Source organism: Staurois parvus, unplaced genomic scaffold (genome assembly GCF_062004578.1).
Source record: "Staurois parvus isolate SC_StPar_1 unplaced genomic scaffold, SC_StPar_1.0 ptg000975l, whole genome shotgun sequence".
Taxonomy (NCBI): domain Eukaryota; kingdom Metazoa; phylum Chordata; class Amphibia; order Anura; family Ranidae; genus Staurois; species Staurois parvus.
The window spans coordinates 819,538-834,112 of record NW_028318771.1 but is presented as its reverse complement, the minus strand read 5'-3'; the positions used below and the strand labels follow the sequence as shown (position 1 = coordinate 834,112).

The following is a 14,575-nucleotide window of genomic DNA, read 5'->3' as shown; positions in this document are numbered from 1 at the left end:
ACATGGTAAAGATCATTATAATTAACCGGTATTATCGAAAGTGACAAGGGACAAAGTGCTGGCAACAAAGTGACTTAGTGGTACCATAAAGTTGTGTCACTCTAATCATATATGCATATACACATGATTAAATATTCATAAACAGGTAAAAGTGACCAGTGGTAAGGTGCTAACAAATTAGATAGATAAAATGCCTGAGTGGTAACAAAGAACTTTGTCACTATATAATGACCAATAGTGTATGGAATAAAGTGCTAAATCCGATAATCAACAAAAAGTCCAAACAGGTGCATGGAAGATCATGAAGATTTCCGATTTTTGGTGATCTATCCGGTAAGATGGTGATGTGGCCAAAATTATAAAGACTGCACACTCACCAGATGCGCAATCAGTGTGTGCATTTAGAGATAACACTCTCAGTAAACCGGATTCCCCTTTAAAGTAAGTAAGGTCTGGTCTGATGTCCCTCACTGCTCAGCTCCGCTGTCAGCAATGGCTCTGCCCCTCCTTTCCTGCAAGTCTGTGGGTGGTTAGAAGCTGTTTCTGGGGCTCCCAGGGGCCTCTCTTGGATTTAGCACTTTATTACATACACTATTGGTCAGTATATAGTGACAAAGTTCTTTGTTACCACTCAGGCACTTTATCTAATTTGTTAGCACCTTACCACTGGTCACTTTTACCTGTTTATGAATATTTAATCATGTGTATATGCATATATGATTAGTGACACAACTTTATGGTACCACTAAGTCACGTTATTGTTGCCAGCACTTTGTCACTTGCCAATTTAACGGATTTTCTTATTGTCATTTACTTCTTTATTTACATTCACTCATATCTATTAATGTGTCAGGAATGGACTGGCCAGCAATGGTGGGACTCACCTGCCTTATGGGCTGCAGTACCAGGGCTGGCCAGCGGGTGCTCCCAGCAATCAGAGACTCAACCCTGCAGCCAGCCAACACCTGAAACTGCTTATGCAGGTGTATTTAAGGGATGGCCAGACCTGCAGACTCTGCCTTGGTGTGTGTTTTTCCTGGGCCCTGTATCTTGTTCCTGCATCCTGTTCCTGTCTTGTTGCTGACCCTGCTTGATCTAGACCTCTGCTGACTTCTCCTGTTCTGATCCCTGGCTTGTGACCCCGACCATTCTCTGCCTGACCCCCTGTACCTACCTGCCTGTTAGTTGCTGTACCCGGCTCGTGACCTGACTACTCTCTGCCTGCTCCTCCTGTTCCTACCTGCCCGTTTGTTATTGACCCAGCCTGCCTGACGACGCTTGCATTGTATATATTGTTATCTGTGGGTGGTTTGGTTTGGTTGCACTGTGTTATGTTTTAGTATTGCACTGCGTTTATGTTTGTATTGTTAGTCTTTAATAAATTGTCTTATTGTTTATAACATATCTGAAGCCTGCGTTTCCCTGCGTCAGTCACATACCTCTGGTCACACCCTGGAGCCCTGACATAATGTATATGGTCATTTTAACGCTGTACCCAATTTTATATTGATATAAAAAGATCAACATGTAAAAGTATGTATATATATATATATATATATATATATATATATATATATATATATATATATATCAGTCATATGCTTAAGAGAAGTACCGATAAAAATGATTTTCATATATCAAGTCAAATTATAGAATCAAATAGGACTGAAAATGTATGTAAAAGAAAACATAGCTTCATAGTATAATCTATTATCTTAACATATGATAAGATGGATATTTCAAGTAAAAACAGGGGAATAAGAACCAATAAAAGGATATATGCGAACAGGTAGATATAAAAAGATATATGCGGACCGATATATATATAAAAACTCGGTCTAGCTATTGTCAATAAAACAGTTAACATCAACTTCTATATTATGTCCAGCAGGGTATAAGGTGCCTATCTCAAAAATCCACTTGGTTTCAAGCTGCGAGAAAGCTCTTCATTTATGTGTACCTCTCCAGTGTGGTGTTACAATGTCAATCCCCACAAATTTGAGTGTAGAGGGGTCTTTGTTATGAAAATACTTCTAATGCTTGGATAATGAATGCTCCTTGAAACCCCTTTTGATGTTGTACACGTTCACGAAGTCTGTCTCTTAGCCTTCTAGTTGTGCAACCTATATATTGCTTGTGGCAAGGACATTCAAGCATATAAACCACATAGCGACTATTGCATGAAATAAATTTGTCCATATTTCATCTACTGGTGTTTTGGGATGCAAAAGATACAATTTTCTTTTTTCTAGTGTTGTTACATTGACAGATAATGCACTTGTTACATGGATGAAACCCTTTTAAATTGGAAAATAGGGAAATATTTTCTGGTGGATTAACCACATTAGGTGCTATTCGGTTCCTCAGGGCAGTAGCCTTCTGAAATATAATCTCAGGCTTGTCAGGTAGTATTTGTGATAGGACTGGATCCGTTTTTAGGATTCCCCAATTTTTATTGATGATTTGGCTGATGGTCCTATATTGTGTAGAAAAGGTTGTAATGAACGGGTATACTCTAGTTTGTCCATGTCTATCAATATTCCTGAGCATGTCATCCCTGTTCATATCAGCCACCAAGTTTAAAGTATTATCCAATGGGGTTTCGTTATAACCCTTTTCCACAAATCTATGTTTGAGGATCAGGTTCTGTGAATGGTATGAACTTATATCTGTATATATCCTCATGAACTGCTCCTTGGGGATATTGGCAAACTATGGGGGGAGGGGGGGCAACTCTCCACAGGTATATAGCTATTGCAATCAGTGTTTTTGAAATATGATTTGGTAATAATTTTCCCACTGTGGTTAATTAGATCCAAAAAATTAATTTCGTACTAACTGCGTACTATAGGAATATGTAAGGTTAATATTAAGATCATTATTATTCAGTGTTCCGAAAAAATTGATCAAAGCTTGTTCTTCACCATCCCATAGAAGAAAGATATCTATATATCTTTTATATAGGACTAATTCAGGCCAATCTCTTGCGTAGATCAAATCCTCCTCCCAACACGCCATGAAGAGGTTAGCAAGACTGGGGGCAAATTTAGCCCCCATAGCTACTCCTTTGGGTTGCATATAGTATTTTTTGTCAAACCAAAAATAATTTCTATCCATGGAAAATTGCAATAAATCAATTATGAAGCTCTTCTGAGATGGTGGTAGTGTGCTGTTATTAGTAAGGTAGAAATCCGCTGCTTGCATCCCATCTATGTGATCAATATTACTATACAGCGATTCCACATCAGCAGTAACCAGGAATGTAGTAGATGCTATAGTAAGGTCTTTCACTTCATTTAATACATGTTTAGTATCCCGCAGGTATGCAAGTGTTTGTGATACCAGAAGTTGTAAGAAGTGGTCAATGTATTCCCTGACCTTCGAAAAAAGGGAACCTATTCCACGTACGATCGGTCGTCCTGGAAGCTTGACGGGATCTTTGTGTATTTTTGGTAAAATATACAATACTGGAAGCCTAGGTGCTGTGGGGCATAAAAACTTTTTCTTTTTTGCTAATAACCTTGTATTCATAGCCGTTTTTTATAGTGGTTTTTAAGGAGCATTTGAAAGTTGGAAGGGGATCCTTAGGTAATGGGGAATAAGTGTTAGTGTCACTAAGGAAACTATATACTTCGGTCATATAATCCGACTTATTGAGAATGACCACACGACCTCCTTTATCAACAGGTCGGATGACCAGATCTTGTCTTTCGAGAAGTGACTTAATGGCTTTATCAGAAGAGTATTATAGGGTATTATAAGGGCGCTTAGTTGGTATGCTGTCCAGATCTTTTAGAACAGCAATGGGCAAACTACGGCCCGGGGGACCTTTTAATCCGGCCCGCGGAGCGTAATACTGTCAGGATGGCTGTCAGGATGTGTGTAGGCGGGGCAGCGTGACGAACGCGAGGGGAGCTAGGCTCCTCTCACAGTCCGCCCTGAAGACCGGTGTAGCATGAAAATCTGTCTCCTATGAGGATCTGTCCCCCTCGACGTATCTGCGCATGTGCCGGAGATCGCCGATCGGCTGCTAATGCCTGAAACTGGCACATGCGCAGATACATTGTTTCATTTCAATATTATTACTAGAAATAATTTTGTCATATAGAGCAGCCCTGGGTGTCAAATACGTCCACCACATTTATAAGTACACCACAATCATTTATTTATGCTTATATCCCAGCTCACCATTTACAATAGCGTACTGCTACTGTAGCTATAGTAATTATTAAGAGAGGTTGCTGGAGAACTGAACATTTCTAAAGGGTTCCTCCTTGCTAAAAGGATAGGACGGAGTACTATTTTATAATGTAAAATGAATAAAACGTCCAAAAGGGAGAGTCAGAACCACTTAAAGTTATAGCACATGTACAGATCATGGAACTCAAACAGATTTCCAAGAGCCTAGAGAGAAATAAGAATCTACCAGAAGGTTTAACACTCCTGCATTTCCTAAAATATTAGTATTCAGGTAGACTGACCTTTTAACATGTACTGTATATCCAGATGATATATTACGATTTGTAATTATTTACATACCTTTGTATAATTCCCTGCTGTAAGCTCTTGCAACTTGTTAAGGATTCTCCTGTGAAGAGATGACACATGACTACCTCTCTGCCCTTGTGAAGAAATGAAATCAGTGCTTCAGCCTGAATGTTTCCATTGCGAGAAATAATGCACAGACGTTGAAGACATGAGCAATAGCTAAGAGCCTGAAAGAACTTCTCATTAGCTGGAAAATATGGTTGTTCTAGTCTGTAAAGATAAAAAGAGATATTAGGTGTCAGCTTATAGTAAAAGAAAAAGAAAAAGACAAAACTTTTAAAACTTTTTTTTCAATCCAAAGGAGTTTTCATTAGTATTGAAATGGGCATAAAGTAACAACAAGTAACAAAAACACACACCTATGTACATATTCAGTCAAAGGAATAGATAAGACAAGGGGGTTGATTTACTAAAACTCGAGGGTGCAAAATCTGGTGCAGCTCTGCATACAAACCCATCAGCACCTAGGGGTTTTTTTGTCAAAGCTTAAAGTGGTTGCTAACCCTTCCAAATACTCAGTGAAGTGACTATTTTTAGGTGATACACAGAGCTGAAACAAAACCTCCTACATAAGTTATACCTGTTTATCTGCCGTATTCTCTGCATCCATTCAAAGTCTAGAATTCATAAAGCGTGTCTGAGCGGTCAGGAAAAAAAGGGGGGAAGAGATGAAGTTGCACTCTGCTGAGCTCAGTGAGGAAAGCTCTAAGAAATAATTGGAGGGAATGGACAAACCCCCTTCTCACAGCACACCTGACACAGAGCTGAGGCTGTCAATCAGCTGGAGCTCCCTCCCATCATCATTTTTCTCTTGGTGTCAGGAAAACTTGTCACAAATGATTCATGCTGATAGAAGAGGAATAAGGCAGCAGACAGAAATGACACTTAATGCTTTGGATTGAAACACACTATAGAACGATATGCTTTGCTCATATTTCATGTCTGACGTTTACAACCAGTTTAATTGAACAAGCTGAAGTTAGAAGCTGATTGGCTACCATGCACTGCTGCACCAGATTTTGCACTGTACAGTTTTAGTAAATAAAGCCTAAGGTTTCTGAAATATTGCATACACAAACAGAATCAATTAACAAAAAGCCTTTCTTAAAACAGAGTGCATTGGTATTCTATCTCTTTCAACACAAAAAAAACCCAAAAAAAACCCTTTTTTTTTTCTTGTTTTGATATTGTGGGATGAGCCCTGCAAATCGGTCCTTTATGCTCCATTTATGCTAATTTGCAGGGCTCCAGATTTCTGGTTTATAGCACTAAAACAGCCCATGATACAAAGTATAGATGGCCATTCACTGATTGAAATTTCGATCAGTGTGTGGGTTCCTCTGCCTGACAAAGTATATTGTTCAATCAACTTCTATCAAATGGACAAACTGGAAAATTTTCTATCGATCAGAAGCTGCAGCCAATCAATGTGGCAGTATCAGAATGTCCCAATTGGGGTGGGTGGGAGGGAAGTTGTTATTCCTCCTTTCCCCTCTTTTGTGTGGATGGAGGAATCTGGCTGAAGGAAAGAAACTGTGCGTGGCCAGCATTGGTCTTTCAAAAACTTTTATTGGGGTGGGTTAACGTAACTGCAGCCTTCAGCTATGGTGAGAACAGTCAAAGGGATGAAACAGCCTCATGGCTCTGGACACTGTCCTTAAATGAGGAATACATTGCTTAGGTATAAAGAAGGCATATCATACTTTGCAGACAAATCACACGTAAAGCGTACATATTTTTGTTATAAGGCAATCCATTATTTCAGATATACATATATAAAAATCCCTCCTGCCATGTGAGTTTCTGCTAACTGGTTTTCTGATGTGAAATGTACTGCTGAATGTCCTGCTTGATATACAGATAGCCACTAGAGGGAGATTCTAGAAAAATAATACGGTAAATTCAAATACAGTATTTTAGATTCAATTTAAAGTGCATCAATATATTTGCAACTACAGTTTCAATTTAAAGTGTACCTCCTCCACCTTTTATAATTTTGTATGGTCACAATGAAGCAAAGGCACTCTAATACACCCTGGTTCAGATTTACTGCTTCAGTAAAATGCCTCCCTGATAACTTGACATACGTGATGATCCTAATTCCAGTGAACAAGCTGAAGGTAGAGAGTTCATTTGGAAAGCTGCATTGGTGAACCTATAACCAGGTGTGCTATCAGTCTGGCTATGCAATATGGCCGAGGCAAGTAATTCATGAAATTTGCCAAAAAGAAAAAAAGAATTGCAAATCCTTCGGCACTACACATACAGTATATGTATTTCATACATGTCTTTAGCTATCTACCTGCAGTTTTTCTTTATATCTTATGATATTTTTAATTCAAAATCTTTGCTGTGACAGGTACATCAGTTTCATCACACAAGAACTGAAAATCCATATCAGAACACAGACCACAATAAAATGTTCACATGGGTTCTAGTCTTCTCCAACTAAAAAAAGCATTTTGATTTGTGTATTTGTGCTCTGCTGCTGGAGATTTTACTTCCTATCTAGTGAAACCATTCTCACCAGGACAATAAGTTAAGGAACTCTCTATATTAGAGCTCCATTATCAGTAAAAACAGAACTATAAAATAAAAAAATAAAAAAAAAATTGCTAACACAGGTCTAATCTAAATGTGTCTGGAATTAGTATTTGGTAATTGTATACATATTGTTTAATTTACAGTATTTATTTTTTTGCCCTTTTTCTGTGATAAAAGCAAAACCTCATTTCCCTTTAATAAGAATTTCCTTGATAAAAGTTAATATTTGCTCTGGAATCAATTTAAGCACTTCAATACTGCTGTACATACAGTTGTGTTCAAAATAATGGCAGTGTGTTGAAAAAAGTGAATAAAGCTCAAAATCCTTCTAATAGCTTTTATTTCCATACACACAAATGCATTGGGAACACTACACATTCTATTCCAAATCAAAAGAAGAAGAAAAATATATAAAATTTGTGTTGTTCCTCTAAAAAATTAAAGAAAAGTGAATATTAGACTGTTCAAAAAAATAGCAGTGTTTGTATTCTTCTTTACAATCTCAAACATTCACTATATAAACTGAAAAATGTTTGAAGATTTTGCTTTCCTTTGAATCACTTAATTAATATTTAGTTGTATAAGCACTGTTTCTGAGAACTGCTGTACATCTGTGTTGCATGGAGTCAACCAACTTCTGGCACCTGTGAACAGGTATTCCAGCACAGGATGATTGGACTACATTCCACAGTTCTTCTCTATTTCTTGGTTTTGCCTCAGAAACTGCATTTTGTATGTCACCGCACAAGTTTTCTATTGGATTAAGATCCGGGGATTGGGCTGGCCACTCCATAAACATCAATCTTGTTGGTCTGGAACCAAGATGTTGCACAATTACTGGTGTGTTTGGGTCGTTTTCTTGTTGGAACACCCATTTCAAGGGCATTTCCTCTTCAGCATAAGGCAGCATGACCTCTTCAAGTATTCTGATGTATTCAAACTGATCCATGATCCCTGGTATGTGATAAATAGGCCCAACACCGTAGTATGAGAAACATCCCCATATCATGATGCTTGCGCAACCATGCTTCACTGTCTTCACAGTGTACTGTGGTTTGAATTCAGTGTTTGGGGGTCGTCTGACAAACTGTCTCCGGCCACTAGACCCAAAAAGAACAATCTTACTTTCATCAGTCCACAAAATGTTGCGCCATTTCTCTTTAGGCCAGTCAATGTGCTCTTTGGCAAATTGTAATCTCTTCAGCACATGTCTTTTTTTCAACAGTGGGACTTTGCGGGGCTTCTTGCAGATAGCTTGGCTTCACATAGGCGTCTTCTAATGGTAACAGTACTCACAGGTAACTTTAGACCTGCTTTGATCTTCCTGGAGCTGATTGTTGGCTGAGTCCTTGCCATTTTGGCTATTCTTCTATCCATTCGAATGGTAGTTTTTCGCTTTCTTCCACGGCTTTCAGGTTTTGGATGCCATTTTAAAGCATTTGCGATCATTTTAGCTGAGCAGCCTATCATTTTCTGCACTTCTTTATATGTTTTCCCCTCTCCAATCAACTTTTTAATCAAGGTACGCTGTTCTTCCGAACAATGTCTGGAACGACCCATTTTCCTCAGAATTTCAGAGAGAAATGCACTGTAACCAGCATGTACAACATGTGCTGCCTTCCTTCCTTAAATAAGGGCAATAACTGCCACCTGTTTTTCAAAGAATGAATGACCTCACTAATAGAACTCCACACTGCTATTATTTTGAACATGCCCCTTTCAATTAGTGATTCAATTACAAAGAATCAGCAGCATGCATGTCATGACTGTTGGGTCTGTTGGATTTCTATTACTCTACTACATCTGCTAGTAAATTATTTGCCATGTAGAAATATAATTTCTACCAAAAACAGTGATTGATCAGGTTAGTGATGTCTGACTGCTATTATTTTGAACACAACTGTATATACAGTATATGACTGGGTACTGCCGTACATATATTTACGGCTTGGAATTGAAGTGTTATACCAGGATCATAGTTAAGGCTACAACCATGATCCCGATATCATTTTTTACATTGGGTAATATTGCACAATGTAAGAGTAATCCTAGCGGCTATACAGCCCCTGGATTACTTTTACAGGTAGCGGAAGGGGACAGCCCGGTATGGATGAGACTGGTGACATTGGCTTCCCCAAACACAAACGATGTTGTTCCTCCCACTATTTGATGTCAGAAACAAGGATTTTTTCACTTTCAGTTCGTTTGTTTACAAGCCACTGCCGGCTTGTGAGACAGCCGTTCAAACTGATCCCAGTTTGGTCTGCTGCTTTTGAAGTCAAAGGAGAGATATGGGGTCTTATAGACCCCAGATCTCTCAGTAAAGAAGATCTGTCACAGCCCATGCTATCACAAGGGATGTTGTTCATCCCTTCTGATAGCAAAAAAAAGTGATAAAATAAAAAAAAAAAGTGTAAGTACCCTGTCCCCCCCCATGCTCGCACGCAAAGACAAACACGCAGGTCGGTCCCACACTCATAAGTAAACGGCGATCGTAGCACACAAGTGAGGTATCGCCGCAAACATAAGAGTGAGAGCAACAATTCTAAGGCCAGACTTCCTATGTCACTCTAAACTGGTAACCTGTAAAGGCTTTTAAAGCATAGCTTATGGATAATTTGATGTACCACAGTTTGTCACTGTTCCATGGGCATGCACAATTTTAAACCATTGCATGTTTGGTATCTCTTTACTTGGAGTAACATCATCTTTTATATTTTACCAAAAAATCTGCAGACTGTTGTTCAAAACTGTGAATTCTTTGGGGGTCTTTCAATATATTTTCAAAAGATAGAGCCACGTTGTCATGTCAAAGGGTGAGAAAAAAAGGTTATTAAATCAAAAAACAACCATTGTTTATACACCATATATTTTCCCCACCTGGAAAAAATAGGCAAATTTGGTATTGTTTGATTCCAGGCAAATTAAAAATGTATTTCAGAAAAAAAAAACACCATGCCTCATCCTTCACATTTTTGTGTGGTCGAAATCACCAGGAAAACATTTTTTTTTTCATAATTTTCACCAATTTTCTCTTGTATTGCTACAAAAAAAAAAAAAACGGTCTAGGTTGACTACAAAACACAGCAAGACAATCGATCACGTTCAAAGCTTGAAAAAAAACTCTGGGACTCCAGAGGGTTTAAATAGGTTATAGGTGCTGGGATTCAAGTGGTCAAGCTTTGAAAATGAAAGACAGAGGTTGATTGGTTACTATGCATATCTGATCCAGATTCAGGCTGCTCCGGTTTTAGTAAACACATCTCAATGCAACTTTATCTCCATTCAATGGAAAGAGAGAGTACAGAGGTAGGTTAACAAAGTGATTACTGTGACAACTAATCACAAGTTATCCTAACTCAATATTTCTAGGCCTAAAGGGTGCCACATCCCAATTATTAGAATTTAAAGAGACATTTGACATTGTGGGATTTTTAAGACCCAGTACAACCATTCTCTTAAAATATACATTGTATTTGTGCATACATAATAAAACAATTTTTTACATCAAATTGTGTCAAAAATCACAATTGCCTTGAAAGCTACAGCACAAGATACATTACAAGTTACAAATTCAGGTTCTCTGAAAGTTCAACACGTTTCTTGGATTTTATCCACTTCGTCAGGAGCTAGAGATGGTTACCACTAAATATGAAAAAAAAATATACATTACACTAACACATATTATTGTATTCCGCTACTTGTGTATCCGTGTGTATTGGATTTTGCCTTACCTGAATACATCCAGAAGGCAAAAAAGCCTGACAGGAGGCGTCAATGCCGGAGGTTCAAAAATGGAGGCACAGGTTAATGAGGAAGTTCAACTTAGGTGATTATGGAGAGGCATTAAAAGACCATACTGGTAGATTGTCTCATAAACGAGATTACATTAAAAAGCTATATGCTTTTGGAGTCATCTGCAATATATAATAATAACAAATAGTTTTTGTTTTTATCATAATCATATACTGAAAGATGCCCCAAATATCTACATGTATATAAACATCCTTTAAGAAGTATATGAACGTATGCAAGTATGCATGCGTATTCACTATATAAACATGTCTAGGACAATTTTTAAATATACCTTTAATATATCTACTGAATAACCTGATCGGTCTATCCAAAATTATTGCCTTAAAATTACTAAACAATAGAATCCCAAAGGTCATACAGGTATTAACTACTCTATTTCATATACATGGGACCTAAAATCATTGCACAGGCTTAAACAGGGCCAGATTAACAAGGAGAGACTTCACATACCACAAAAGCCTCACAATTGTTATGTCCATGGTTTAACTGCAAGGGCATCTCCAGGAACCTACACTAGGCTTGCTTCCAAAATAGTTGAATCATCATCCAAACAATACAGCTTTCACCATGTTTGCCTTCAAAAAGATTGGAATATCATCCAGACATTGAGGTAAACACCTTAAAAGTGCCTCCCTTAAATAGACCGCTGGGGTGGTGCATCTGTGAGCACTAGCCTGCATCTCCTTGTTAATCTGGCCCTGTTTAAGCCTGTGCAATAATTTTAGGCCCCATGTAAGCAAAATAGAGCAGGTAATACCTGTATGTCCTTTGGGATTCAATTCTTTAATAATTTTAAGGCAATAACTTTGGATAGACCAATCGGGTTACTCGGTAGATATATTAAAAGTATGTTTAAAAATCGTCCTAGGCATGTTTATATAGTGAATACGCATGCATACGTTCATATACTCAAAGGATAGCTGTGTGAATATGTGCATTTTTATAAACATGTAGATATTTGGGACATCTTTCAGTATATGATGAGAAAAATAAAAATTATTATACATTGCAGATGATTCCAAAAGCATATAGCTTTTCCATTTAATCAAGTTTATGGGACAATCCACCAGTATAAGCTTTTAATGCCTCTCAGTAATTACTGAAGTGGAATTGCACACCAACATGTGCCTCGCTTTTTAAACCTCCGGCATTGACGCCTTCTCTCAGGCTTTTTTGCCTTCTGGATGTATTCAGATAAATGGAAATTCAAAACACATGGATACACAAGAAGGGGAACACAATAATGTGTTAATGTAATGTATATTTTTTCTCCATATTTAGTAGTAATGATCTCTAGCTCCTGACGAAGTGGATAAAATCCAAGAAATGTGTTGAGCTTTCAGAGAACCTGAATTTGTAACTTGTAATGTATCTTGAGCTGTAGCTTTCAAGGCAATTGCTGTATTGTGCATGCACAAATAAAATTTATATTTTAAGAGAATGGTTGTACTGTGCCTTAAAAATTCCACCATGTTACATGTCTCTTTAAATCACAAGTTATCAATCACCATTTGATTGGGAGCAGATTTGGAGGTAAAACCATTTTCTGGCAGCAAAAAACCCCGGAGAAGAAACTGGTTGTAGTTACATTGTTTTATGCAACATTCTCTGCATCAAAAGGTAAAAAAATATTAGTGCAATGTTTATCAAATGAATATTTTCAGTAAAAAATACACTAAAATTAATTTTAGCGCAAACACATACAATAAATGACCCAATTTGTTGGTCAAATATAAGGTTGCGTTGAGTAAATAGGTACCAAATATGTCAAGACTACTCTTTATTTTTCCACATAAAATGAACATTTACAATATCTATTGAAAGCCCTGTTTTTTTTTTCTAGACAGATATTGAAATTCCCAGTTGTCACCACTCTGAAGCTGGTGGCATTTTAAAGGATAATAACGTATGTTAGTACTTGTGAATTTACTTTTCCATTGGTCAATAAAGCAACATATACCATGTTATACAATTTTTTTAAAATAGGGATTTAGGCAGTGCCAGAGTAAACTCTGTGGAGTCCCCTAGGCAGTCAAAACCTTGGGGCCCCCCTTACAGGTTTCTGGAAGTTTCTAGTAGTTTCCTGTGTATGAGCTCAAGTATGATAACATTGAACAGCGGTTAGTTGCAGACATGTCTCTTTCCATAATGTCTCTTTCACGAGTGTTGTCGCAGTTTATTATTATTATACAGGATTTATGTAGTGCCAACAGTTTGCTCAGCGCTTTACAATATAACGGGAGACAATACAGCAACAATAGTTCAATACAAGAGGGTTAGGAAGGCCCTGCTATTTGGAGCTTACAATCTAAGAGGGAGGAGCTAGTGGTACAAAAGGTAGTAACTGTGGGGGATGGACTGGTAGGAGGAGTAGAAGATTCCATTATTAACTGAGGGCAGGATAGGCTTCCCTGAAGAGATAGGTTTTCAGAGATCTCCTAAATGTGAGCAGAGTAGGCGATAGTCTGATAAATTGGGGTAGAGAGTTCCAGAGGATGGGGGAAGCTCTGGAGAAGTCCTTGAGACGAGCATGGGAGGAGGAGACAAGGGAGCTAGAGAGCAGGAGGTCATGCAAGGAGCAGAGAGTACGGATTGGGTGATATTTGGAGACAAGATTGGTGATGTAATTTGGGGCAGAGTTATAAATGGCTTTATATGTTATTGAAAATGTTTTGAATTTTATCCGTTGGGCAATGGGAAGCCAGTGGAGGGATTGACAGAGAGGGGTGACCGATACGGAACGGTTAGTAAGGTGGATGAGTCTGGCAGCAGTATTCATGATAGACTGAAGAGGGGATAGCCTGCGATGAGGTAGGCCAATGAGGAGGGAGTTACAATAGTCAAGGTGAGAGATAACAAGGGAGTGAAAAAGTTGCTTAGTAGTTTCCGAGGTTAAAAACGGCCATAACTTGGAGATGTTGCGGAGGTGAAGTCTACATGATTTGGACAGCGATTGGATTTGAGGCTGAAAGGACAGATGGGAGTCTAGGATTACACCTAGTGCCCTGGCATGAGGGGGGGGGGGGACTTATGGTTGTCATTGGTCTTGATCGAGAAGTCAGGGGAGGGGGCACGGGCTGGAGGGAATACCAAGAGCTCAGTTTTGGAAAGATTGAGTTTGAGGAAGTGGAGTGACATCCACGCAGATATGTCACTGAGTAGGTTAGTAATACGAGAGGAGATTGAAGGGGTGAGGTGATGAGTAGAAAGATCAATTTGTGTGTCATCAGCATACAGATGGTACTTAAAACTATGAGAGTTTATCAAGAGTCCAAGGGAGGAGGTGTAGATGGAGAAGAGAAGGGGTCCAAGGAAAGAACCATGAGGGACCCCTACAGAAAGAGGGAGTGGAGAGGAGCCAGAGTTATAGGTAACGCTGAAGGAGAACTACGATAGGTAGGAGAAAAATCAGGAGAGAGCAGAGTCTTGCAGGCCAAGAGAGTGGAGTTTTTTGAGGAGGAGGGGATGGTCAACAGTATCAAAAGCCACAGAGAGGTCAAGTAGTAAGAGTATGGAGTAGTGGCCATTGGTTTTAGCTGTCAGTAGATCATTAGTGAGTTTTAGTACTGCAGTTTCAGTGGAGTGGAGTGAGAGAAAGCCAGACTGTAAAGGGTCAAAAAGGTTGTTGTCAGTGAGGTAAAAGCTCAGGCGATTGTAGACTAAGCGT

At 38.6% G+C, this 14,575-nt stretch overlaps 1 protein-coding gene across 1 annotated transcript in view; it reads right to left on the bottom strand.

Annotated features, from left to right (window-relative positions):
* The window catches only part of FBXL18 (F-box and leucine rich repeat protein 18), a 180,855-nt gene that overhangs the window by 18,230 nt on the left and 148,050 nt on the right, over positions 1–14,575 (bottom strand). Inside the window, exon 4 of the mRNA XM_089657202.1 lies at positions 4,540–4,758. Within this exon, the coding sequence (XP_089513328.1) occupies positions 4,540–4,758 (219 nt within the window). The remainder of the gene's footprint in view (positions 1–4,539; positions 4,759–14,575) is intronic.